We start from the raw sequence: 27,725 nt of genomic DNA on the forward strand, positions 1-27,725 counted from the left end.
GCAGGTGGCCAGGGTGGGCTGCTGCTTGAGTTCAAAGGGATTTCTGGTGAGACGGAGGCCAGCCATCCTGCAGGCAGTCCTCTTTCCTGGGGTGAGTTTCCTGGGGCTCAGTGGCCCCTTCTTCCTCTATAGGGCTTTTTTAGGGTTCATGGACCCATTGGGGTTGGTGGGGAGGGCAAGCGTTGCTTCTCCTCTCCCCCGAAACAGATCCCCAGAGCAGACACTGTACTAAGGGGCTGCTAAGTGGATACATTAATTCAGTTAATACTGAACTGCAGAATTTAATGCAGTATTTCTGATAGTGTGTACCATCAGGAATCTATAATTCATGGGCCGGTGGTAATAAGGCACAACATTGCAATAAGGTAGACGGGCCATTAAAACAGAGAAATGCATATGTGTGCTTGCATGTTCACCTCTCCCCCGAGATATTTGTTTACCTCACAGGGACAGATATACATTTTGTTTTTTCCTTGGGACAAAATACTTTGTACCAAAGAGATTAGGTTCTGTATTCAGAATAAATGGCAGGATAGGTGTTTGGCATGTTTCTTTTCTGTGTGGATGATTTATAGCAAAGTCACTGTTTCCATCCTTCCAAAGTATATATGCGTTTTTAGAAGGGGCCAGGGGTAAAATACGAGATCTGAAGATTATCTATGTATATGTGTGTACTCAAGGACCTGATGTTAAGCTGGCACTCATGGTGGTTGCATGGGAGACATGGGGAGGCACAGACCCCTGTTTGGAGAAAAGGGCTCCCATCTTTGTGCTGTGATTTTTATGGCAGTGAAAGAAATGCTTGAAGCACTCAGGGTCAAATGTGTAATGCCTTGACTTGGCTTGCTTCTCTTCTTGTGGGATGGACCAAGTGCAGGAGCCATGGCCCTCCCTGCTGCACTATTTTTAACCGATGCTTTGTGTTTCAAAGACAGAGAAAGCATCTCTCTGCCTGCCACTGGATGCAACTAAAGAGCAGGAGGACAAGCTTCCTGAGAGTTCCCTCCTAACTCCTGCCATTGTCTTAGGCCTCTTATCCTGCCAGGTGTCTGCGGCTGACCTCTTAGGCTGAGCTCCTTCTCACTCCTATCTGTCCTTGATGATCATCGCTGTGTTCAGCTTCAGGGCTGAAAACGTCACTCACCGCTGTGGCCACCAATTTCCACAGGGCCCAGGGCCTGCCTGTTTTACGCCTCCCTTTCTCTGATGAGTTTCTTCCTGTTGGAGTTTCCAGCACGTGTCTCCAGAGGATGTGAAATCCAAGAACCAGATCTCTGAGATTTCAGAATAAAATAAAAGTAAACTCTGCTTGAAAACACTTTAGCAGGAAAGCCAGGCTAATTGTAAATCAATGAGTCTTAAAATGCAGCATTGATCTCCAGTTAGAAGTTTGAAAGGGAAAGCGGTAATTACTGTGCTCCAAAGGTAGCTTTTTCTCTCATAAGTCCTGGGCAGAAAGAAGGCTCATTAAGGGCAGCAATTTGGAAGCTGAGTAATTAGTTTTAAAAGTACTTTTGTAATGTTATTCCCTGACTTGAAATGACTGGAGTCTTCCTGACTTTATAATATAGCCCTGTGAAGGTTTCTGTTATTAGCAGATTGGCAGGCAGGTGGTCTCTTGATGGTCCATTCCTTTGGAGAGCTAAGTGCAGCCTGAGCCTGTGGCCTTTGCTGCTGTCTATATTTCTGCAGGGCCTGTTTCTGTGCTCTGTGGAACAAAGGCCTCAACATCCCATCTCTATTCATGAAGGACCGGGACACCCCCTTCCCCTTTACAGAGCTGTTCATCTGAGGCACTTCTGCAGAGGTAGCCTTTATGGCTGGTTTCCATGTCAAAGCCCAACCCCACTGTGACTAGCTGGGTTCTTTCCCTCCTTCCTGTTTAAGACAGGAGATAGAGCAGTTGGCAACTGCCAACCTGACCCCCCTGATCTCCTCTTGGGAGACCACGCTCATGTGAGGCAGCGGCCAGTTGGGGCCCAGAGCAGCATGGGAGCGACCTCTCTCTCTGGTTGAATGCTTCCCTGAAAGAGGCAGGAGACAAGTGACAAGCCCATGGGGCAGACCCTGTCAAAGAATTTTAATGCCCACCCAGGAGGCATAGCAGTTCAGTTTGGAAATGTGGGGTGGGTGTCTTTCAAAAGAAGAATCACCTTTAGAGTTCTGTCACCCTGGATGGGGCTTGGGATGAATGATTGGGGGGGGGGGGGGGCTTCTGCCTTTTCCTTCGTTTCTCAACATGGTTCCTACCTAAGTGGTGCAGTGGGTTAAGCCCTTTTGCTGGCAGGACTGCTGACTTGAAGGTTGGGTTGCTGACCTGAAGGTTGCCAGTTCGAATCCAACCCAGGGAGGGCACGGATGAGCTCCCTCTATCAGCTCCAGCTCCATGCAGGGACATGAGAGAAGCCTCCCAAAAGGATAGTAAAAACATCAAAACATTCAGGCATCCCCTGGGCAAAGTCCTTGCAGCCGGCCAATTCTCCCACACCAGAAGTGACTTGAAGTTTCTCAAGTCCCTCTTGACATAAAAAAAAACCTAAGTGAATGTACCATTATCTCCAAGGTGTATGACCCACAGGAAGGGGTGGCCTGCAGCTCCTGTGGAGAATAAGTCTTACGTTGTTGCCATCCCTGGGGGTGCCTGGCCCAGGGGCCCTTTGAGAACCCACCCAAGAAGACGAAGGAACCCTTCATAGAACTGCTCTGGCTTTCAGTTCCCACCCAACTAACAAGCAGAGCAGCGAATGGCAGCCGCTGGGCAGGAATTGATTACATTAATTGATATGCCAATAAGAGAGCTTGTTACATCTGCCATTGGTTAGGCCAGCTAACAAGTCCTGCTGATCAATGAAACCAATAAAGATTCCATCCATTAATGAGCAACATGGTAATTAATGTTATCCATGAACCAATTAGCCTGCGTAGCCAGTGTGCTGGTGATCACCATGAATGGTATCCGGGGGTCCATGTGGGGGGAGGGAGGCACCCATCGAAAGGGGCGCGCCTTGCACCGCCAGCAAGAGCTGGAAGCTTTGTGGCAGGCCTCCGTTCATCTGCGGTCCTGCTCCACATGGCACCGGTTCTCCCAGGAAGCACTAGAGCAATTTTGTCCTGTGTCTGCCCTGTATCAAGGAGGAATGTGTTTTGCCAAAACATGAGGGGGGAATAACAGCTCTTCCAGAGCACCTCAAAAAAGGAAAGGGAATCATGGAGCCTAGTGGAATGTCCCCTTGGATTAAAGGGGACTGCAGCGAAGAGAAGAAGGCTGGGAAGCATGGGGTTGTCACTGGGAGAGAATGTGCAGAAATCAGCAGCTTTGTCTCCAAACACCAAGGCTGATAACTTCATTGCGGCATTTCCTTTGCATTGTTAGGTATTGACCCTGGGAGACCCCTTGTGGGTTCCCTAATTGAAAATTAATACTAGATCAATGCTGTGAGCAATTTACATATTGATCATAAACAACTTTGAAGGCACCAAGTGTGTATCGGATCAATAGGGCTCTCTGCTGGATGCAGCGGAAGTGCTTCCCATCATCTTGGTTCTGCGCACGGCGCCCCTGAGGACCTCAAAATAGAGGAAGAGGAAGAGGAGAAGGAAGGGCTCCTGGGAGGCTGAATTACGCCAATAGGGCTGTTAGTCGAAGGGCGGCGAGGAAGGGATGCCAAGCCTCACTCAGGGTTCCTGCCCCTTAGACTTGCAAGCAAAGACAGCCTTTGTACTTCCCTCTTGTAGGCTTTGCCCCTAATCAAGTATGTCCAGATCTGTCCAGCTTTACACTTCATGTTTAGTTTTATCCACTTTTGAGCAGTTTTAAGTTTGTCGTGGTTTAATATGCTTTTAACCAGTTCCATTTCTTATTGTTGATCTTAACTTGTTTTCAATTATTTAAGCTCGGGGGCTTTGGCTCACTCTCAAGGGTGTACTAATCATGCAGGGCCTACTGCTGCCATCATCTTCCCAAAAGGCTGCAGTGGTTGCCCGTGTCTGTCCCTGCCGGCAAGAGGCTTCCTGCTCCCAGCTACGCCGTCACCATTGAATGTGTGCCATTTGGGTGAAGAAAGCACAGAAAGATGGGTTGCCCATCTCTCTACTAAAGTGTGTTTGTGAATGCGTGTTCATGTGTGTGTTTCCAGGGGAGCTGTGTTGAACCCATGTGTAGCTACTTGAGAGGAGAGGGGAAAATAGTGTGCAGGAAAATATTTAGGAAGGAGGCTGTCAATGTTGCAATGTGTTTATGAAAATCAATAATGTTGTGACTTCATAGAGCTGGAAAAAGGATGACATCGGTCCCCAGGCCACAGAAAGTGAAGCCCTGTGGATTTTGGGCACAGAAAAGGGGGGGGGGGGAGTAAAGGGGATACAATGGGATGGCTGGAATGGAAAGCATGGCAAGGAAAAAATGGGCTGCTGCTTTCTTCTTGTGGAGAGAGCCAGTGGAGCTGCTCACTGACACTGGTCTCAGGAAAAAGGAGAGGAAGGAGGGGTTGGTTCGTCTCTATTTAGAAAGAAGGTGAAGAAGCCTTGGAAAGATGTGCCCCAGCTCCTGCTGGGCAAAGAGCATGGGCTTCAGGCCTGGCAGCCTCCATCTGGGTTGGCGCTTCCTGGGAACAGAAGCAGCCATGGCCTCTGTGCTTCCCCTGTGCGTCCCATACCTGCCGTTTTTCCTACGTGAGGGGGCCAGGCAGTGGGGCTTTTCTGGAGGCGCCTGAGTGGGCCCTTTTGGGCTGCTCCGCTGAGCCAACTCCCTGGTGCAGCTTTGCCCCACTACCCCAGCCCTGTTTCCCCTGCGGCCTTTGCCTCTCTCCTAGGGTGCAGCCAGCCCGTAACTGCTGAGCTGTCCCCTAGAAAAGGGTGTCCCTCAGGCTTGGAAAGAGGGTGCCTGTGTCACTGCAGGGGTAGATCTAGCCAGCCGTGTGGCTCTGTGTTTCAAAGAAGCAGCCTGTGTACAATTAAAACTTGTTTCTGGTAAACCCCATTCCAGGAAGATGAGCTTTTAACAAAAGGCTTTTGACAGCTGCAGGGTATTTCAATTTTTTTAAATGCCGAATGAAAAATCAATACATTTTTCTGGGTTATACATATTCAGAACAGGCTGGATATTTCCATTATAATGGGAAATGGGTGTCTGTGCCCATCTCGCCTGTCAGAGCTGCGCCATCGCATTTTCCAAGCCACTGCTAAATGTTTCAAACCTGATTTGATTGTAGTTCGTGACAGCTAATGTTTCTCCACTCTTGAGTCGGCTGCAATGGGGCGAGGGGGGGTGGCGTTATAGGAGGGAGACATGCTCCCCATCCCTCCCTCTGTTCCTGATCTCCTCCTGCCCTTTCCTCCCCCATCTCCCCTAGACCTACAGGAAAACATTTGCTCCAGGGCTGTCCTCTTGCTCAGGGCGAAGGGGGCTGCAATATATAGGGGTTTTGGGGGAAGGCAGTGAAGGACTCAGAGGAGAACTTGGTTGCCTGTCTGTTTTCCAGATGGGGGGTATTGCTCCTGAGCCCGGGCTAAGCAGGAAGGAGTTTGCCTCACCTGGGAAGCAGAATGTTGAGGCTCTCCTTGGCCAAGGATAGCATTCTGTAAATAATTCCCAAGGCTTCCCGTCCCAGCCACAGACTAATTCCAGTGGATTCAGAGACTTCCCACTCTGTCATAAAATCATAGAATCATGGAATCATAGAATAATAGAGTTGGAAGAGACCTCATGGGCCATCTAGTCCAACCTTTCCAATAGCATTCCCTGCTTGCGCCTTGTTTCCTTACAGTGCTTTTCCTCTCTGTGCCAGTTGTCCTTGCTCTCCCCCATTTCCCAGCTGCAACTCCTTGATGCCTGAACATGATTTTTTCTGGCCGGACTGTTTTGGGGGAATGGGCTTGACTGTACGGTCCCACTGCTTCTGGCCTATGGCCTGGCTCCTGCTTCCAGATGCTGCTGCTACCACCCTCCCCTCTTCTGTGACCCTCCAGCCCCATGGGACCTCCCTGTGACACATTTCTTGGGCCAGGCTTTGGAGAAGCAAAGAGGACCTCTTCTGGGAGGGTTCCTGGAAGGGAGGGGAGTTGCTCAGAAGGGCATGAGTACCTCTTGCCTTGACCTTTGGCTCCTCCGCTTTCAGAGGAGTTCACTGAAGATGCCGAAGGACCTGGAGAGGCCGCCACGGACCCAGAAGAGCCTGCAAAAGACCCTGAGAACACAACAGACCAGGACCAGGTCAAATGGACAGGTGAGTGAGGCAGGAGGTCACTCGGCCATGTTTCTTAAAGCCAGCTTGATGCAGAAGCCTTTCCTGTGTTTGGCCACACTGGACCTTCCTCTGATCTTCACAGTCAGGCAGGCCAGCCATTCACGAAGCGGTGATCCTGTTAGAGCAGCCAGGGAGTCTTTCAGTGCTCCCCATTTTCAGAGCTTCCCCGGACCCCCCTTGCACTGCAATCAGTGCAGCAGAGCATCTGTAATTTGCACCCGTGGCAGACTGCTATTAAGGGAGGTATTAATGGGCTGCCAAGGGCTGGGAAATGGTTGCGGAAAAGTGTGTTTATGGCGTGCAGAGCTGGCAGGCATGATTGCAATTGGGTTTGACATGTTTAACATAAATGGCTCCTGCACAGCTCTTGCCCCTTTATGAATAATTCCTACAGGCCTGCTGTAGCTCTAATTACAGAAATGGGAAAGCAGGGGTCAGCACACCCCTGGCCGAAGTGAACCCATCCCATCATGTCTGCCTTCCTGCCGTATCCTCTGCTTCCCATTCAACCAGGCCAAACAGAGTGGAAAACTGTACTGGAAAACCAGGCTAGAAGGAGAATTCTAGCAGAGAGAGGTGTGCATGGAAAGGGCCCACCCAAAGTCTGGCAAGGCCCTGTATTCTACAAGCTTGCAGCTCATGGGCATTGCACCCTTTTCCCACATGCTGTCAGCCCCCTTTGATGGTCAGAAGAGCCTCCCATGTTGGTGGACTGCCCCTAAGAAGCTGGGGATGGGATTCCTGGAGAGAGCCCTGTTGTGAATTTCTGGGGCCAGTGGCAAGTTGGTTTACGGAATGCAGAGAAACGAGACCCCCAGCTTACGGAAAGAGGCATGAATTAATAATCATTTAATTGGCTTCTCCATTATGCTGCTGGGTAGTGAATGGGAGTTTAGATGAAGGGGCTGTCAGTGGGGCTTGAGCTCAATGAAGCTGATGGCTGGGGAGGGGAGCATTCTTGGGCCAGGTAGATTTCTCCCCCTTCCATTCTGTTCTTCTGGAGGCCATTGTGTTCTCTTCTGCCACCTTACTGAAGATGGAAGTTAAATATCCCTTGGTAAGGCAATGCTTATTGCCATTTTGGTATTCTTTTTCTCTGTTTCTGTTTGGTCTGTCAGACCCTTTTTGGCTTCTGACCTTGATGCGGGAGTCAGACAGGTGACTTCCATTCTAGGAACAAAGTGAACCAAACGCTTCTCCTGCCTCAGCCATTTTGGGCTGTGGGTTTCTTGTGGTGTGGCTCTGTCCATGTGGCTGCAGTTGACCCCCCTCCCTTTGCGTGGCCATGTCCTGTCTTGCCCTGCCGAGCTTTCTCCTCCTCAACCTCTTTGCTATTTCCTGATCTGTGTGTTTTGTTTTGGCTTTTGTTTCTGAGGTTTTGCCCTGCCGCTCTCACTCATCTGACTTCCAGCTGGGCACTCCCATTGCTCTCCACGTTTTCTGCTAGCGAGGACCTACTTTGAGAAGCACAAAAGCACTGACAAATTCACCCCTTTGCAATTTCCTTCTGCCTTTATCCCTCTCTGTTCCTACAAAGGATTCTTCTGCAGGGCAGCCATTGCCTACACTTGTTCGGAGAGCCCTCTGTGCCTCTTAACACACAGCCATGGCTATCTCTTTCCCCTCAAGAATTCTCCTCCCCCTTGAGAGCCATTACTAGTATTTCTGATTAGGATGTTGATAAGGAATGGGGTAAAATGCCAGCAGAATGGTTGAGGCACACTAGCAGATGGCTGCACATTGACGAAGGAAGGGAAGGAACAAGCAAACATGCAAACAAATGAATGGGTGGTGGCCCCTTCTGGGCCTTGCTCACATGCTGGGCTAATCTCTATGGCCTCTTTTGTGATTTCTGACAAACTTCCCTCTCTTGAGGGGAGGGAGAGGAAATGGGAGGGGGAGTTGAGGAGGAGGAGGAGGAGGAGCGTTAAACCGCCTAGTTAATCGGCAGCCAATCCATCATGTTAAATATCCAGCTGTCATATATTACCTTTCAAGTGAAAATGAATAACTCCCATTAAGGGCGAAATGGGTTTGAAGTCGATTCGAGACAGATTAAAGTACTGTTCTGAATGTGTACATTTGTGGGGCTGTTCGTAATAGGCTTGTCCTTGTAGTTCTTAAATAATAGATGCCCTGTAAATTTATGTACTCCAGGGGGCGTGGTTCAGAGGTCACGGGGTGGGCCTTCTGGGAAGAGGGTCCACTTCCTGGAACACGCTCTGTCTTATTCAGCCCTGTTTGGGTGCCTGTGGGTTGGAGTGGCCATTTCGGCCAAGGGCTTGTGTGTCTGAAAGAAATGGAGAGAAGGAGGCACACATGGGCTTGTCTCCTAGCATCACCCATAACTTTTAAACCACTTATACCTTGGAATCACAATAGGAGACTTGATATAAGGGGGGAGGATGAAAAGATGGTACTAACAAGACTTTCACATAGAGAGCAGAGCAGAGGGGTCTGCCATGTTCTTCCATTTGTTGGCTTGGGATTCCTTCCATTTGGACCTGTTCCCCGCCTGAGTCCCTTCTCTAGAATGATCCCAGAAGCACCGATGAGAATCAGGCCTGGAGGGGTTGGGGGGTGCTTTGGTTGCGCTACAGGGTAGCCCCAAGAGTTGAGGTGCCCCAGTTTTAGCCAAAATGGCAGACCCTGCTGTCTCCTGTTGCATGGAAAGAAGATGGTTCCTTACACAGGGTCAACTGGTGCCTTGTGATAAACATTTTGTCCCTTTGAGTGGCACTGCTCTTTGTGGTGGGTCAGGGGGGATTGGAGCGTTTCTTGCTGTAGGTGCGCTTCAGAGGCAAGAAAGCCACCCCTACACGTCTGGTCCTCTTTGCACCCACTTCCTGTGGCTTCTACACTGCTTTCCCTTCTTGGAGTGTCCTCCTCCTCCTCACTCATCTATACCTAGATGTTGTATACGTGGCATTTCCAAGAGGAAGCCAAGCCACTTTAGAGAGAGGGCTCAGCAGAGCTCTGGGTGTGAAACGGGAGCGTCTTGTGAATGACATCATTCCCCACAAGCCCCTCCAGGTCCAGTGGGTTCCCAGTCCGCATTACCATTATTGTCTTTCTGCCCTTCCTGCAGCACAAGTTGCCCAGGCTGACAAGGAGCTGACAGAGGCCCCAGCATCGTCCAAGCGCATTCCGCTTCCTCGGCGCTCTGAGTCCCCCGTCACCAAATGGCCCAGAACATCAGATGAGACAAAGCTGGAGCAGGTGAGAGAGACCCATGTGCTGTTCCCTCCAAAAACTGGCAATATGTGGTCCTTGCTTCACCAAATGGCATGGGAAGCCTGCCTGGCCCAGCACTGTCGTTGAGGCCGCCTGTAGGTTGATGGGGAGCCTTTGGCAAGTGGACTCAGGTCGGGAGGGGGGCTCAGGGGAGCCTGGAGGACGGACCCCCTGCTGACTGACGGTGAGCCCCCCCCCCCCCCCCAATTTCCTCCCAGGTGTACCAGTGTCCCTACTGCAAGTACTGCAACACCGATGTGAACCGGTTGCGGGTGCACGCCATGACGCAGCACTCCGTCCAACCCATGCTCCGATGCCCACTCTGCCAGGACATGCTCAGCAACAAAATCCACCTGCAGCTGCACCTCACTCACCTGCACAGCGTGTCCCCAGACTGCGTGGAGAAGCTCATTTTAACGGTGAGAGCCCAGGCGGCACCCAGTTGTAAGATCAGGGACCCTTTGCCCAGGGATCCTGGTGGGAATGCAGGTCCTTGGTCTTTCCTTGCTTTCTAGAAGCCGCAGGTGGGGGACAGGAGGGAGTGAGGTAAGGCCCTTGGCCTTGGAAGCCTGGGCAAGTAGGCTGAACCTCCCACCTTGTGGGTCAGGTAGCCACCCTCCCAGCCCATTGCTGCCTCTGTCCAGCCAGAAGCCAGTTCAGGCAGTGGGGAAAGTGATTGCTACATCTTTCTGGCCAGTCTGCTTGCCCTCAGATGCCAGTGAGAGGTGCTCCCCTTGGAAAGGAAGGTGGAGACCGGTGTCAGGGTGCCTCTGCTCCTTTCCACTGGGAACGGCAGGGAGGGAAGCCATTCAAGCTATGTTTAATGGCACCTCGTTGCTGAGGATGTTTCTGCTGCCCCCTCCCTTCCCCTTTTCACCAGGAGCCAGAATCCCTAAGCAGTTACCACCAGGTTGGAAGTCCTCTGTTACTGACAGGCCATGAAAGGCCTTGCTCCTTTGCTGGTCTCCAAGCTGGACAGAAGCAGAGAGCCAAGCTTTTAGCCCCTTTGGCATTTTCAGGCTGCTTTGTTTTAGCTGAGGGCTTGAACGTGGTGGAGGAGTAGCCACTTTGCTCTGGCTAGAGCTCCCCTCCTTTCTCCTTTCCTCCTGGCTCCTTGGCCACAGTCTGGGTGCTGCTCCCCCCATGCCTCTGCCCCCCCCCCCAATCCTTCTACTGTCATTCAGCCACTTTCTTTTCTCCTGGCTTCATCCCCACCACCCACCCAGTCTCATTCTCCATCTCCGATGAAGGTAATGAAAATAATCGGCCTTCATTAATTCTGAGCCCTGTGAGATGATAGCCATTTGGAGCCATGTTTGCCAATTAGGTGGTCTAAATTAGAAGTGACCTTGGTATAGTGCCATCGCTTTGCCTCTCTGAGCCTAATGAAGCTTTTCTCTCCAGCCTGACTGCTGCCCGCTCTCCCTCGCCTCCATTGTAATGGAAATTGCCTCCTTTGTCTGGCTCTGGAACCTCATCTTGCAAGACCCCCACCGGTGCCCCCCCCCTCAAAAGCATGGACAGCCAGCCGAGATGTTAATGGGTCTCTTCAGACTCTGGCTGCTGCTGTTGCTGCCGGCTTCATTTTGCACCAATTAGGTTTCAGCTGTAGAGGGAGGGGCGAGAGGGCAGGAGTGGAGGAGGAGGAGGAGGGCTGCCTGGGACCAACAAAGAGGACTAATGCAGGAAGGAAGCAGTCCAGAAGCAGGAGGCTTTGCTGGGTGATGGCGGATATGTGAGGGAAAGGGAGTGCAGGAGCTTTCAGTGACTGTAAGAGCCCTTGAGACCAGTCCAAGGCTGTCAGGAGTGACTTGAGAAACCGCATCTAGTGTGAGAGAATTGGCTATCTGCAAGAACGTTGCCCAGAGGACGCCCAGATGTTTTACCATCCTGTGGGAGGCTTCTCTCATGTCCCCACATGGGAAGCTGGAGATGACAGATGGGAGCTCACCCTGCTCCCCAGATTCTTTCAGTTAGCCGTTCTGCTGGCACAAGGGTTTAACCTATTACGCCACTGGAGGCTAAGCCTCCCTAGGCCACTAAAGGGAGGGGAGCAGAGGCTGCCAAAGATTGTGGCAAACATTACATAGGCTTCACATGCCCCCAGTGTCCCTCTTCCAGGTGTGTGCCCCCCTTCTCCCACTGTCTCTTTCAGGGAGAAGGCCTCAAAGAGCAGTACTGACTGCCCAATTGGGCTCTTCTGGGGCAGGAGAGGCTTGTGCAGGATGGCTCCTTAGATGCCCCCCCCCCCAGTGCCATTCCAGTCCCACTGGTCTTGGATGTGCCACTAGATACAGGCTGGTGAGTTCAGCCCAATCAGAAGAAGAGGACGGAGAAGGGGAGGAGGACTGTCTGGGCTGGATGGAGCAGCAGCAGCAGATTGAGATGCAGAGGAGCACGTGAGGTTGATGATTATATTTCAGGGAGAGTTAATTGATGGAAGGTGAAGGCAGACAAAGAATCGCTGCTTACTGCCTTCTTGAATCCCAATCAGGAATTATGATTAAAGACTCCCCTCTCTCTATTTCTGTCTCTCTTTCTTTCTGTGTGTGTTTGCCGTCATTCACACTTGATTGACTTCAACCTTTCAAGTGCACAAGCCTCTCTTTCCATTATTATTCGTAGCCATCTGAGTTTTTCTAATTAAAGTGTATGAAAACAATTACTGATCCATCATAGAGTCTCTTGGTTTGGATGGCTACCCTCCTAGGTTCCTGCGGAAAGACTATGCTTTGCTGTAATAATGTGCAACTTGGGGCTGGATTCTATTTCCTCTCCTGCTCCACTGGCCTTTCTGGAATCATTTTAATCATTTTTAGAGAGAGTTATTCTTCTGATGATAGAACCAGTCTTTTCCTCCTTCTCTACCAACTTCCCATTCCTCTTCTTGGCTAATTTCTCCTTCCTGCTGCCTTTAGGACACTGGTTGCAGTGTGAATCAAGGAGCTGCCTGAGGCCACCATGACTAACAGCCCTGAAAGAACACCTTCCATGAATGTGCTTAAAACATATACAGATGCCCTGTAATTTGAAGCCTCTCCCAGCTGTGAATTCCATCAGCTTAGTGGGCATTTTTTAGGGAAATTCTTTCTTCTGCCAGATATATAACCTGTTGGCAATCCATTTTAGTAGATCGCCTAGATTTCTATGCTTTTTTTCTTTTGCAAATAAGTTTTTTTATTTTGTTTTCAAAAAACCAAAAAAAAATTAAATAAACAATTAAAAAGGAAAAAAGAAGGGAAACATGGGAAGCATCACAGGATATAGTATGTAAGTTACGGAGCCATGTTAAATCATTCTATACATGAGTCTATTGTATTGTTAATGACAAAAAGGAGGGAGGAATATCGTTACACATATTCTTTAGTATAGGAAGGAAATAAAGTAAAAGACAAAAAGTTCCAACTATGACATCTTCTCTAACAAGAGTAACAGATTATCCTTCAGGATCTGCATTGATTTCTTTTATCTTCTTATATTGTCCCTTTTTTCTTCTTTTATCTTCCTATTTTATCAATTAACTAATTCAAACTCTTATTTTCTGTACATGCTCATGGGTGTTCTCTCCTTTGGGCCTATCAGGCATGGCCTCTTGCTCTTAAGAAGCGTCCTCTTGGCCCTTTCGCACGGCAGGAGGTGGGGGGGGGGGGGCGGATGCTGCCAGGAATTGTCCTGCTGCATGGCCTGAGAGGATTGCGGCCGAGGTCCTCACAAGGAGTCCCACTCCTGTGGAAAGGGCCAGGGCCATTCTTTCCACATCCCTGCCCCCCTTTCTCCCCCAGGAAATGTGCCTGGATGGTCTCTTCTGAGGGTGAGAATAGCGGGAGAGCCTGGCCGAATAACAGTACATGTGAAAAAGATCTTGGAGTCCTTGTAGACAGGAAGGTGAAGATGAGCCAACAATGTGATGCAGTGGCTAAAAAAGCCAATGGGATTTTGGCCTGCATAAATAGGAATCTAGCGTCTAGATCCAGGGAGGTCATGCTACCCCTCTATTCTGCCTTGGTCAGACCACACCTGGAATCACACTGTGTCCAACTCTGGGCACCGCAAGTTAAGGGAGATATGGATGAGCTGGAATGTGTCCAGAGAAGGGTGACTAAAATGATCTTAGGCCTGGAGAACAAGCCCTATGCGGAGCGGCTTAAAGAGCTGGGCATGTTTAGCCTGCAGAAGAGAAGGCTGAGAGGAGACATGATGACCATGTATAAATATGTGAGGAGAAGTCATAGGGAAGAGGGAGCAAACTTGTTTTCTGCTGCCCTGGAGACCAGGACATGGAACAATGGTGTCAAACTACAGGAAGGAGATTCCACCTGAACATGAGGAAGAATTTCCTAACTGTGAGAGCTGTTCAGCAGTGGAACTCTTTCCCTGGAGTGTGGTGGAAGTTCCTTCTTTGGCAGAGGATGGATGGCCATCTGCTAGGGGTGCTTTGAATGCAATTTTCCTGCTTTTCGGTATGGGGTTGGACTGGATAGCCCACAAAGTCTCTTCCAACTTTATGATTCTATGAATGCACAGGTCACTGCTACTCCTTCAATGCAAGAACCCAGGATGGGTGCTTGCAGGATGCCTTAAGTTCCCAGAGAGCATGCTGCCTTCCCAGCCGCCTTTCTCCCCTCCAAGTGCCATCCTCTCTCCCCTTCTCATCCTTCCCTGGCCCTTCCTTATGGTGATCAACCACATTGGGAAGAGTGCCCTCGCTTTGCAGTGATCATTCTGAGGAACAGTGAGTGTGACTTCCCTGTGGCCCCTGTCGCTTTGCGGGGAGGGGGACAACTTTCAACTGACATACCAAATTGGATGACAAAACCTTCTCAGTCATGACAAAACATATTGGAGCCCCTGGTGGAGTAGTGGGTTAAAGCCTTGTAACTTGAAGGTTGGGTTTCTGACCTGAAGGCTGCCAGGTTCGAATCCCACCTGGGGAGAGCGCGGATGAGCTCCCTCTATCAGCTCCACCTCCATGCGGAGACATGAGAGAAGTCTCCCACAAGGATGGTAAAAACATCAAAACATCCGGGCTTCCCCTGGGCAACGTCCTTGCAGACGGCCAATTCTCTCACACCAGAAGCGATTCAGGTTGCTCCTGACAAGAAAAAAAAATGACAAAACATGATCAAAGATCAAAAGTCTCCAATGAGCATAAAGGGAAAACCTGAATAATATTTTTCTTAGAGAGTGTGCCACTAATTATGTCCAGAACCTAGTAGCGGAAACATTCCTGACAGATTTGAGCTTTGTCTAATAAAGGGCCTTGAAAGAGACACCACTCGGCACTTCAGGCATTGTTCTGATAGTGCCAAAATGTCCTCCTTGGCCAAGGGGAAGAACATTTTTGTCTTTCTCCTTCTGGGCCTCTGCAGGTGACAACGCCAGAGGTCATGATGCCCAGCAGCATGTTCATCCCAGCTGCAACACCAGATCGGGATGGGAATGCCAGTACGGATGAGCCAGCCAAGCTGTCCGGTCAGTCACTTGCAGAGTGATCTTGGAGGGGAATTTTGCCAGGGAGGTGGGATGCCCTGTGCTTACCCTTGGCAGATTTGTCCCTTGGCATGTATGAGCTCACCTGGGTTTCTTCTTGGGAGTCACAAAGCAGGTGGGGAAGGAGAAGGGGATGCATCTCTGTTTTGTGGCCACGAGCAGATACTGTTCCTATGCTGCCTTCTGAGAGTCTGTGTGGTGTAATGGTTTGGGTGTTGGACTGGGATTCGGGAAATGTTACAGGTGCCCTAGCTGCACTTGAACAAGTCATACTCTCTCAGGCTTTGTAGAAGGCAGGGGCGAGCCTTTCTGAAGAAGTGCTGCCCAGGGAACCCTAAGAAAGGGTTGTTGATTGGGAAGCCTGGAAGCAGCAAGCATTGAATACCCCCAGGAGAAGCAGAGCACATGTCCACTGGGCTGCCAGTTATGGCCAGGGGTTTGGTAGTGATGCACTTAAGAATAAAAGGATTGTTGGGGATCCCTTGTGCACTGAGAGCCCAATTCTAAGTGATAGCAAAAATAACATGCTCCGTACGCAGGCAAGGGCAGGTGTATCACTGTCTGTTCTCTCCCATGGTTGCCTCTCCACAGAGACCTCAGATGACCTTGGCAAAGCCCTGCTGCTGCCGCCGCCACTTTCTGATCTGCCAGTGCGTGAGGGAGAGTCAAAAGTGCCAGACCAAGCCTTGGCCAGGGAGGAGGTGGGGTTCCTCTGCTGGAAGAAGGGTTGCAGCCAGACCTTCAAGAGCTCCACTTCCCTCCAGGCCCACTTCAATGAAGCGCACTCCAAGCGGCCCCAGCTCCCCGTCTCTGACCGGCACGTCTACAAATACCGCTGCAACCAGTGCAGCCTGGCCTTCAAGACCATTGAGAAGCTCCAGCTGCACTCCCAGTACCACGTGATCCGTGCAGCCACCATGTGCTGTCTCTGCCAGCGCAGCTTCCGCACTTTCCAGGCCCTCAAGAAGCACCTGGAGAGCAGCCACCTGGAGCTGAGTGAGGCGGATATCCAGCAGCTGTACAGTGGGCTCCTGGTCAATGGGGACCTCTTGGCCATGGGGGACCCCTCACTGGCTGAAGAGCATGGCCTGCTGGCTGAGGAGGACAGGGAGGAGGAGAGCGATCCTGAGGACAAGCAGAGCCCCACAGGGAGTGACTCCGGCTCCGTGCAGGAGGACTCCGGCTTAGAACCAAAGCGGGCTCTCCCTTTCCGAAAGGGGCCAAACTTCACTATGGAGAAGTTCCTGGACCCATCCCGCCCCTACAAGTGCACCGTCTGCAAAGAATCCTTTACCCAGAAAAACATTCTTCTTGTCCATTACAACTCCGTTTCCCACTTGCACAAGCTGAAGCGAGCCCTCCAGGAGTCCAGCACAGGTCAACTGGAGCCCACGAACAGCCCTGACAACAAGCCCTTCAAGTGTAGCACCTGCAGTGTGGCCTACAGCCAGAGCTCCACTCTGGAGATCCACATGCGCTCGGTCCTCCACCAGACCAAAGCACGGGCGGCTAAGCTGGAGGCAGTGGGGGGAGGCGCCACAGGGGGAATGGCCGGTGGCGGTGGTAGCATCTCCATGGGCTCCTCCAGCCCAGTGAGCACAAGTTCCGTCTCCACCGCCACTACTGCCCCGGCTGTGGCCCCAACATCCTTTGCTACAACCCGCACAAGCAACGCCAGTGCAGCACCCGTCCCAAGCCCACTCAGCCAAGTCTCCTGTGACAGCACGGGCATCCCTCCGCTCAGTACACCCCTCAGTGCCAGCACCGCCCCTGCCACCACCTCCAGCTCATCCATTGAGCCCAAAGAAGTAAACCGAAAGAAGTTGGCCGACATGATTGCCTCCCGGCAGCAACAACAGCAGCAGCAGCAGCAACAGCAGCAAGCACATACCTTGGCACAGGCACAGGCCCATGTTCAGGCACAGCTTCAGCAAGAACTGCAGCAGCAAGCGGCTCTTCTGCAATCCCAGCTTTTCAACCCAGCGCTCCTGCCCCACTTCCCAATGACCACTGAGACCCTCCTTCAGCTCCAGCAGCAGCAGCACCACCTCCTCTTTCCCTTCTACATTCCCAGCACAGAGTTCCAGCTGAACCCAGAGGTGAGCTTGCCCCCCATGAGTAGCGGCACATTCACACTGACAGGGACTGGGCCCAGCCTGCTGGAGGACTTAAAAGTGCAGTTGCCCCAGCTCAGCCATCCACAGATTGTGCAGCAGCAGCAGCCACTCCCCCCACTGCAGCCACCCCACTGTGTCCTCCTCCAGCAGAGCCCACATCTGGACAAGTGCAGCAAAGCCCCCGGGAAGGAGAAGTGCAAGGACAATGAGGGCCAGAGGGAGCAGGCCAACAGGGAGAAGGAGGAGAGGGGATCCCCTGGGAAGGATACCATACCAGACATCTGCCTCAAGCCTAAAGACAAACCCAAAGAGCTGGCAGCGGTGGCGGCAGGATCCTGGGAACCTTCCCTGCTTCCTCCCCGCATAGCATCAGATGCACGGGGAAATGCCACAAAGGCCCTGCTGGAAAACTTCGGGTTCGAACTGGTCATTCAGTACAACGAAAACAAGCAGAAGGTGCAGAAGAAAGCAGGGAGGGCAGAGCCGGGAGACAACGTGGAGAAGCTGGAATGCAACTCCTGTGGCAAGCTCTTTTCCAACATCCTCATCCTGAAGAGTCACCAAGAGCATGTCCACCAACATTACTTCCCCTTCAAGCAGTTGGAGAGCTTTGCCCAGCAGTATCGGGAGCACTACGACCAGCTGTACCCACTACGGCCCCAGACGCCAGAGCCGCCGCCTCCGCCACTTCCGCCGCCTCCCCCACTGCCACCTCCTCCCCTGCCAGCTGCACCCCCCCAGCAGCCCCCCACGCCAACCATCCCAGTCTCAGCTCCACCCATCACCTCTCCCACTATTGCACCAGCCCAGCCATCCCTGTCCCTCACTCAGCTTTCTATGCCTATGGAGCTGCCTCTCTTCTCCCCACTGATGATGCAGACCATGCCCCTGCAGACCTTGCCAGCCCAGTTGCCACCACAACTGGGTCCCGTTGAGCCTCTGCCAGCAGATCTGGCCCAGCTGTACCAGCACCAGCTCACCCCGAGCCTTCTTCAGCAACAGCAGCAGCAGCAAAACAAAAGGCCTCGCACGCGGATCACTGATGACCAGCTCCGGGTCTTGAGGCAGTATTTTGATATCAACAATTCTCCAAGTGAGGAGCAGATCAAGGAGATGGCGGACAAGTCTGGCCTGCCCCAGAAGGTGATCAAGCACTGGTTCCGAAACACCCTCTTCAAAGAGCGCCAGCGCAACAAGGACTCTCCGTATAACTTCAGCAACCCCCCCATTACTAGCCTGGAGGACTTGAAGGTGGATTCCCGGCCTCCCTCCCCAGAGCCCCAAAAGCAAGAGTACTGGGGGAGCAAGAGGTCCTCTCGGACCCGCTTCACTGATTACCAGCTGCGGGTCCTGCAAGACTTCTTTGATGCCAACGCCTACCCAAAGGATGACGAATTCGAACAGCTCTCTAACCTGCTCAACCTCCCTACCCGGGTGATTGTGGTGTGGTTTCAGAATGCACGGCAGAAAGCCCGGAAGAACTATGAGAATCAGGGAGACGGGAAGGATGGGGAAAGGCGAGAGTTGAGCAATGACAGGTACATCCGAACGAGCAACCTCAATTACCAGTGCAAGAAGTGCAGCCTTGTCTTCCAGCGCATCTTCGACCTGATCAAACACCAGAAGAAGCTGTGCTACAAGGACGAGGATGAGGATGGCCAGGAGGACAGCCAGAATGAGGATTCCATGGATGCCGCAGAACTCCTGACCCCTACCAGCTCTTCTTGCAGCACCCCAATGCCCTCGCAGGCCTACAGCACCCCCACACCTTCTGCCAATGCTGCCTGCTCCTCCTCCTCCTCTTCCTCCTCTTCGACTTCCTCTTCCTCCTCAACTTCCTCCTCCTTGGCCTTCCTCCCTCAAGTCACCACTGAGGCTGATGAAGATCTCATCACCTATAGTTCTAAAGTGGAAGCAACCGATGAGAAACCAAAGCAACCTGAACCTCCAAGTACACAGCAAAACCAAACTCCAGAGAAGCCAATGCAACCAAAGCAGGAGGTGCTAGAGCAAGGAGAAGCCAAGACTGGCTCTGGGCACCCAAAGGCCTCCCCACCCCCCCTGCAGCAGCAGCCAACCCAGCCTCCACAGTGCACCCTGCCTCAGTCCAACCCTGATCTAGCCCAGCTCTCTCACCTGCCTCTTAAGCCCCTGCACACCTCAACGCCGCAGCCGCTGGCCAACCTGCCTCCTCAGCTCATCCCTTACCAATGTGATCAGTGCAAGCTAGCCTTCCCCTCCTTCGAGCACTGGCAAGAGCATCAGCAGCTTCACTTCTTGAGTGCCCAGAACCAGTTCATTCACCCCCAGTTCCTGGACAGGACTCTTGAGATGCCTTTCATGGTCTTTGACCCCAGCAACCCGCTTCTGGCCAGCCAGCTGCTCTCTGGGACCCTATCTCAGCTGCCCCTTAGCTCTGCCACCTCACCCTCCACTCCAACCTCCACTGTCAGCTCCCTGAAGAGGAAGCTGGAGGAGAAGGCCAGCGCCAGCCCTGGGGAGAATGACAGCAGCACCGGCGGGGAGGAGCCGCAGAGGGACAAGCGTCTCCGGACCACCATCACTCCAGAGCAGCTGGAGGTCCTGTATCAGAAGTACCTGCTGGATTCCAACCCTACCCGAAAGATGCTGGATCACATTGCTCATGAGGTGGGCTTGAAGAAGCGGGTGGTGCAGGTCTGGTTCCAGAACACCCGGGCCCGGGAGCGGAAGGGGCAGTTCCGGGCCCTGGGCCCTGCCCAAGCTCATCGGCGGTGCCCCTTCTGCCGGGCACTCTTCAAAGCCAAGACAGCACTGGAAGCACACATCCGCTCCCGGCATTGGCATGAAGCTAAGCGGGCTGGCTACAATTTGACCCTCTCTGCCATGCTCTTGGATTGTGATGGAGGACTCCAGGGTAGGGGGGATCTCTTTGATGGAGCCGGCTTTTCCCACCTGGTGACTCCCAGCGGCAGCAGCGATGGCCAAGGCATGCCCCTCTCCCCGGTGGGCAAGTCCCTGGAGCTCTCCCCTCGGGCCCTGCTGAGCCCGTCCTCCATCAAGGTCGAAGGGATGGAAGATTTTGAGAGCCCCTCCATGTCCTCGGTCCACCTGGGATTCGATCCAGGCAAGCTGGATAATGATGACTGTTCCTCCGTCAACACAGCCATCACAGACACCACTACAGGTGATGAGGGCAACGCGGACAATGACAGCACCACGGAAGCCAAGTGTGGATTGGGACCGAGTGAGGGTCTGACCAAGGCCGCCATGATCGCTATGTCGGAGTATGAGGACAGGCTGTCTTCTGGCCTGGTCAGCCCAGCACCCAGCTACTACAGCAAGGACTATGATGAGGGCACTGTGGACTACAGTGAGACCTCCAGCCTGGCAGACCCCTGTTCGCCCAGCCCTGGCACAAGCGGTTCGACCGGCAAGTCCAGGGAGAGCGGGGACCGGCTGGGACAGAAGCGCTTCCGCACACAGATGACCAACCTCCAACTGAAGGTGCTGAAGTTATGCTTTAGCGACTATCGGACGCCCACTATGCTGGAGTGCGAGGTCCTGGGCAATGACATCGGGCTGCCCAAGAGAGTCGTCCAGGTCTGGTTCCAGAACGCTCGCGCCAAGGACAAGAAGGCCAAGCTCAGCATGGCCAAGCACTTTGGCATCAACCAGGCTAGCTACGAGGGTCCCAAGACCGAATGCACTTTGTGTGGCATCAAGTACAGTGCCCGCCTGTCTGTGCGGGACCACATCTTCTCCCAGCAGCACATTTCCAAAGTGAAGGACACCATTGGCAGCCAGCTGGACAAAGAGAAGGAGTACTTCGACCCAGCCACAGTCCGGCAGCTTATGGCGCAGCAGGAGCTGGACCGGATTAAGAAGGCCAACGAAGTCCTTGGGCTGGCCACCCAGCCACAAGGCATGTTTGACGGCTCCCCACTGCAGACGCTGAACCTCCCCTCCGCCTACCCAGCAACTCTTCAGGGTATCCCACCCGTCCTTCTGCCCGGCCTCAACAGCCCCTCTTTGCCCGGCTTCACGCCCTCAAACACAGGTGAGTTGCTCCCCTTCCCCTTCACCAGCCCCGGCTGAACCTCTGGGCTGCCAGGGCAGAAAGGGGCCTCCCAGAGCTGAGCACCATTCGCCTTCCCTTCCTCCTGTCATGATCCAGGCAGCTGGAGCAGGCTGGTGGGGAGTATGGTACCTTCTTGGCTCCTTTACAGTTCCAAGAGCATCTCCTTCACCTGGGTAAAAAATACAAATGGGGAAGTGGGGAAAGCAGACCTGCAGGTTTATTTCCGCGAATGCAGGAGAGGCCAGAAGGCAGCACCTGAGCCCTCCCATCCAGCAGGCCTTTCATCCCGTACCAGCCAAATAACCACTTGCTCTTGAGTCACTGAGGTAGAGCCCATAAGAGGCCTAACAGGCAAGCTGCTTTCCTGGCCTTGGCTCCACACCTGTGGGGTGGGAGGGAGGCCGGATAGGACCTTGGGAAGGCCAGCCTGGAGCCAGGACACATTGAGGTCCTCAAGCCGAGGAACAGCAGGGACATTTGTGGAACAGCAGAACAGTTCCACACCCAGCATCGTCCCCTCCCCATCGCACAGGGAAAACAGGCACTGCCCAACTTCCAATGCATTTTCCCGAGCTTGCCTAGTGAGAACACGAGAAGCCTCCCATGTTCTCTGAGCTCTGTTCTAGGATGCTTCCAGGATGGAGCTTCGCCAGAAGTAGTCCTGTGTCATGTGATGGGCTCCAGCAGGCTCCGTCCTGAAAGCAACCTAGGACAGAAGTCCAAAAGATTTTTGGTGGATTGGGGCTGCTTCCAGTTCCCTTAAGGTGGTTGCATCAGGCAAACACTGCTGTGGCTTCCTTTGGCCCAGGCCAGTTTTCCACTCTGAATGGCTGTGGCCTTCTTGGAGAGAAGGGAAACTGATGCAAGAAAGACCTCAAGCAGAACAAGCACCTATCCCAGAGAAAAGACTTCTCCGCCAGGGGTAGTAGCTTCACCTGGGATAGAAGGCTCCTTCCCTTCCTTCTTCTTTTCCTCTTGGTGTGACCTACCTCTCTCTCTTCTTCTGTACTGGCACTGGTGGTACTCCCCACCCCCATAAACGCCCTGGAGCTTATGGGTGAGATGGAGGGAGGCATCAGCCAGCAAAGGGCAGCCTATTTCCCCACTGCCCTTCCAGTGGGGAAGGCCCTGACAAGGCCCTGAATGTGAGAGGACCCCAGGGGAAGGTGTGTGGCTTCTGTCTTCCCCCTGAGGCAGGATATGTCCTTTGTCCCTTCTCTAGGGCTCCTGATTAGAAGTCCCCCACTGACTCTCCTTTTCTTTGCAGCTTTAACTTCACCCAAGCCCACCCTGATGGCTCTCCCAGGCACAAGCGTCCCCTCGCCTGGGCTCCCCACCTCTGGATTACCAAATAAGCAGCCTTCGGCCACACCAAGCTCCCATTCCCCAGCACAAGCCCCGGTGGCGGTAGCAGCCCCCCAGCCCACCCCTCGGAAGGACAAGGACAGTGAGAAGGTAAAAGAGAATGACAAGGCCTCCAAGGGCAAGGGGGAGCCTCCGCCGGCTCCCAAGAAAGACAAAGCAGAGGCCCTGGCCCCCCCTGCTGGAGTGCTACCAACCATGGAATATGCCTTGGAGCCTAGCCAGCTCCAGGCCCTGCAGGCAGCTCTGAATTCGGACCCCACAGCTTTGCTGACGAGCCAGTTCCTCCCCTATTTTGTCCCCGGTTTCTCCCCCTACTATGCTCCCCAGATTCCAGGGGCTCTGCAGAGTGGCTACCTCCAGCCCATGTACGGCATGGAAGGGCTGTTTCCCTACAGCCCCGCACTCTCGCAGGCCCTGCTGGGCTTGAACCCAGGGTCCCTCTTGCAGCAGTACCAGCAATATCAGCAGAGCCTGCAGGAAGCGCTGCAGCAGCAACAGAGGCAAGCACAGCAGCAGCAGCAGCAAAGGTTACTTCAGCCACCGCAGCCACCAACCCTGCCACAGCCCAAAGGAAGCCAAACCCCGGTCCCGCCAGGGGCTGCCACCCCAGGAAAGGATCCTGCCAAAGAACCCCCCAAACAGGAAGACCAGAAATCCACTCCCCATGTGACACCCCCCCTCCTGCCCAGGCCCTTGGAAGAGCCTGAGGCAGAGCGCAGTGACGCTGTGGACCCCCTCTGTGACCCCTTCATTGTCCCAAAGGTGCAGTACCGGCTGGTCTGCCGAAAGTGCCAGACGGGCTTCAGCAGCCAGGAGGCGGCCAACGACCACCAGAAGTCGTCCCTCTGCTCCTTCGGCCAGTCTGCGGCCAACTTGCAGGAGATGGTGCTCCGTGTGCCAGCTCCATGTGGCCAGGGTGGCGGCAGCAACCAGTACCAGTGCGTGGCGTGCGAGAGCACGGTGTGCGGGGAAGAGGCCCTCCGACAGCACCTCGAGTCTGCCCTGCACCGACACCGAACAATCCCCAGAGCAGCAAGAAACGCCAAAGAGCACCCCAGCCTATTACCTCACTCCGCCTGCCTCCCCGACCCCAGCACCGCATCTACCTCGCAGCCTGCCGCTCTCTCACATGCAGATAGCCCCGCCTCGCCCCCCTCCTCTGCCGCCGCCGCCACCACAGCATCATCCTCCCACACCACCACCGCCTCCGCCTCCAGGAAATCTTGGCCCTCATCAGCCAGTGGCCAGGGGGCAACCCTTGGCAAGCCCACGCCTCCGCCTCCTCCTCCTCCTGCCTCCTCATCTTCAACGGTTACCTCAAGTTCATGCAGCACCTCAGGGGTCCAGCCCTCAATGCCAACAGATAATAACTTTGTGGAGGAGCCCGACTCGGACCTTAGCCAAACGCTGGACAGGCCGGCTAGCCCGGCGAGGGAGGGGCCTGAGGGGCCGGTCTGCCCCTCCCAGGACAGCAGCGGCCTCACTGGCGCAGTAGAAATGGACACCTTTAGATTGTAAGCTTTGAAGATGAACAATTTAAACAAAAATGAATTTTAAAAATATTAACAAACCAATTTCAAAAACAGACTAATTGCAATTCCAAAGCTTCTAACCAAAAAAAAAAGAAAAAGAAAAAAAGAAGAGCGGAGTGTGGGTTGTTTTCCCATATACCAATGCCGGCAGATTTTCCCCCATGGCTTTCTTTCTTTGCGTTTTGGCCGTTGAGAGGCAGGCGGGACTGACCCAGTGGCAGGGGCCCTCTGCCCGCTCTAGCGCCTGCCTGCTTGTCCTTCTGTCTGTCCGTCTCTCCGTCTGTGGAGCTCCATCCTCCCCTCTTTTCAATACTACTACTAATAATAATAACAACGCGCCCCCCAAGCCCCCTGAGAGCACAGCAGAGGCCGGCATAACTGTATGGGAAAGCAGACCACTTGTTACAGTTTTAGATTTCTTGCTGTCTTAGCATTCAGAAACCAATGGCTTGCTAAAAGGAAAAAAAGAGAAAGAAATGTAACGTCTTTTTATTCTCAGGTCAATTGCTCACACTTTGTTCGGTTTTCAGAATCATTGTTTTATATAAATATATATATATATATATATAATTTCTTTTGGTTTTGATTTTTTTTCTAAAAAGAAAAGGAAAATTTTGTTGTTAATTTAAAAAAATGGGCAGTAAGTATTTGTGAAAGAAACAATGTGAACTGAGTTAGCTTTCTGGGGATTTTAAGGGTAGCTTTTCTGCTGAAGCCAATTTCAAGGGGGAAAGTTCAGCGCTCCCACTTTTCAAAACAAACAAACAAAGGAAACAACAGCAACAGCAACACACAAAGAGTGTTATGGACTTGGAGCTTAAACATAAGTTTTAAACCAACTGACTTTCTGTATTTATGATAGATATGACCATTTTTGGTGTTGAGTAGATTGTTGCATTGGAAATGAACTGAAGCAGTATGGTAGATTTAAAAGAAGAAGAAGAAAAAAGAACCCTTTTGTGTACATTTAGCTTTTGTATGGTCAGCTGACGGCTTCTCATTTGGTGTTGTCTTGTCCATTCCTAGCCAGGTAGGATCCGGCCCACCGACGCGCCGCCTAGGCTTTTCCAACCCTTTGTACCTGACCCCTCTTGCCTCTTGTACTCTTCCACTTCCGGTCGCTGCCTTCCTTTCTTGGAGGGCAGACGCAGAATTATTTTATAAAAACTAAAGAGAAAAAAAACTCAAAAGGTTTCCAAGGGGTCAATAGGATCCCTTGCAGAATATTTTTGTTGGGGGTTCAAAACTTTTTAAGGTGTATACATGTCTGTTACCCTTGTGCACTTAACTCTGTCTTCTCCTTCTTCTCCGCCTTTGGTTTTCCTCTTTTGGACTTCCTTTCTTCGTTTTGTAAATGCTTCAGAGACTCTGTTTTGGAAGCGTCTTTGGCCTTTGTTGGGGTAACTAGGGTGCACTTGTTCCTTTTCCAAGGATTTGTCTGTTATGTTTTTTCCCCTGCTTTGTTTGGTTTATTCCTTTCCTAAAAAAAAAAAAAAGAAATTCATGCTTTAAATAAAATCCAAAGACAACCCTTTTCACCACTGGTGCAGAATGAGCAAAAAGGATTCTTTCGACTTCAGGATTTCTTTCCGGTTTCAGCCGCAAGACTCAGTTTGAAGGACACAAAGGGGTGGGTTCCCTGGGTGCCTCCTGTCCCCCCCAAAACCCAAAGGCAATGTGTCCTGAGCGCCCCATGGGTGGGGGAGATGCAGCACAAGAGGATAGCCAGAGCCGGGGGGGGGGGGGGGGTCTTCCTCTGCTCCTCCCTTTTTTGTGATATCGACCCAGCTTGGGAAATGGGGAGCAGGGGGTGGAGAGTCACTTCCTGGCCAGAAGCCCCGCTTCCTGCCCCTACCTATGGGAACACCCCTCCCCTCCCACCCCCATTTGCATGCTTCAAAAGGGAACATAGACTGTGAATAATCTGGGGAGGGGCTGCCTCTCCTGGTCCCTTTCTACATAGCCGCTGGAAGGAGGGAGGGGTTGGCACCAGATGGGACTGCAAGAGGCACTGGCTCTGCCTTCTCCCTCCCACACACCCACCCGCTGCCCCTTCCCTCCTAGCTAGGGCACTTCCTCCCACCCTTCTTGCCTTGAGCTCAACAAAAGACTTACTATTGAACTGGGGTAGGCCTTTCTTGGGAAGAAGCGGGGAGGGAGAAAGGCAGATAGGCCCCTTGTAGCATAAGTGGCAAAGGCCTCCCCTTCATAAAGACCCCTTTTCCTCCCTCGCTTGAGATGAACATTTTTAAAAATCTTTATAAAATTGTACAGTTTTGGTTTCCATTCTTTTAACTTGTTTGTAATTCTATGAAAATATATATATAGATATATATTTTTTGCCATTAACTGTTGTGCGTTACTCTGAACCATATAGGTTTTGTTTTGTTTTCAGTTCCCCTGCGTGGCATCAGTTGCCAGTTGGACACCCGCTTTCCCCGTCAGGTTTGGTGGCCTGTTTTGCATCCATTCTGTTTCTGACTCTGCCCAGTGAGTTCATGACTCTCACAATCACCCTCCCTTTCTCCCTCCCTCCCTCCCTCCCTCTGAAGGGTGTTTCAGGGCATCTCCCAACATATCCCTGGGGGTCTGGCTGCTGTCGGTACAGTCTCTCCCAGAGCCAATGGAGAGAGCCAGGCCCCCCTGGAGCACAGGAGGGCTCTCCGACCAGCCCCCTCTCGACAGGCCCTCTTCCTTGGCCTTCACCCTGTGTCCTTTGTAGCCAGACTGGGGCCAAGGGGGAGAGAGGTGCTGGCCAAGGAGCACCTGCCACAGAGGACATGCCAGCCACAACCAGGCGAGTGAGTTGAGGGGGGGTCCCAGCGGGTGGCTGGATGGCGGGGGCTCTTTCTGGCCAGAGGCGGAAAAGCCAATGGCCACTGGCCAGGCCAAGGGGCACTCTTGTGCAACCTATGGGGCACTCAAGCTTTGACTGTTTCTCATCTGCTCGGTTCGGTTGAGGGGCGCAGCTGGATAAAACCGAAAGCATAAATGAGGTGAAGAGGTCTATGAACAGCCTTTGCAATGTACAAAAACTAGAGCAAGTGAAACCAAAAAATGATGTTCTTGGTGTTTTTTCTATAATGTAGTCTTGTTAGCTTTTTTTTTTTTGTTACTGTAATGATGCTGATCTCGAACTGTACCAAAACATTTTGGAGACGGACAAACAACAGAAAAACCACACAGAACTCTAAACAACAACAAGATTTTGTCACAAAACACTTTGTTGTCATAGTTAAGTTGATTGTAGATGGTAATTGAATATACTCCTTTGAAAATATTTCATCAAGTATGTTTCCTGCTCATTGTGATACATTAAAAAAACGAAATGAGCAAAAGCTCTTTGTCTCGACTGTCCCCAGGAATGTGTGAATGCAGGAAGACGGAGGAGCCCCTATGCATGCACCAGATGGAGCGGGTCCCCACCGCTGGCGAAGTGGCCCAGAGGCAAAGCAGGAGAGTGGCAGGCAAGGGGGAGCCAGGGGGCGGGATGGGGGTCCGAGCGTTCCATCATCTGCCATGAAGCAAGTGGCCAGTGTGTTGCTTGGGCAGCTCAGGAACGTGGCAGGGACATCACTCCTGGACAGTGGCCCCAAAGCATATTCGAGGGGGGGGGGCAGCTTGGGCTGTAGGTGTCTCTGGCCCAATATGGAAGAGGAGCCATCATGAAAGAGAATAGAGT

At 52.5% G+C, this 27,725-nt stretch overlaps 1 protein-coding gene across 3 annotated transcripts in view; it reads left to right on the forward strand.

Moving 5' to 3' along the window:
• Nucleotides 1-27,381, forward strand: part of zfhx3 (zinc finger homeobox 3) — a 124,622-nt gene extending 97,241 nt beyond the window's left edge. For all 3 annotated transcript variants that reach the window (XM_008120614.3, XM_062961776.1, XM_062961777.1), the window contains 6 exons: nt 6,117-6,224; nt 9,334-9,464; nt 9,698-9,898; nt 14,849-14,951; nt 15,561-21,125; nt 22,414-27,381. In XM_008120614.3, the coding sequence (XP_008118821.1) occupies nt 6,117-6,224; nt 9,334-9,464; nt 9,698-9,898; nt 14,849-14,951; nt 15,561-21,125; nt 22,414-24,029 (7,724 nt within the window). In that variant the 3' untranslated portion in view covers nt 24,030-27,381. The remainder of the gene's footprint in view (nt 1-6,116; nt 6,225-9,333; nt 9,465-9,697; nt 9,899-14,848; nt 14,952-15,560; nt 21,126-22,413) is intronic.
• The last annotated feature ends 344 nt before the right edge of the window (nt 27,382-27,725 follow it).

This window comes from Anolis carolinensis, unplaced genomic scaffold (assembly GCF_035594765.1).
Source record: "Anolis carolinensis isolate JA03-04 unplaced genomic scaffold, rAnoCar3.1.pri scaffold_9, whole genome shotgun sequence".
NCBI classification, from domain to species: Eukaryota; Metazoa; Chordata; class Lepidosauria; order Squamata; family Dactyloidae; genus Anolis; species Anolis carolinensis.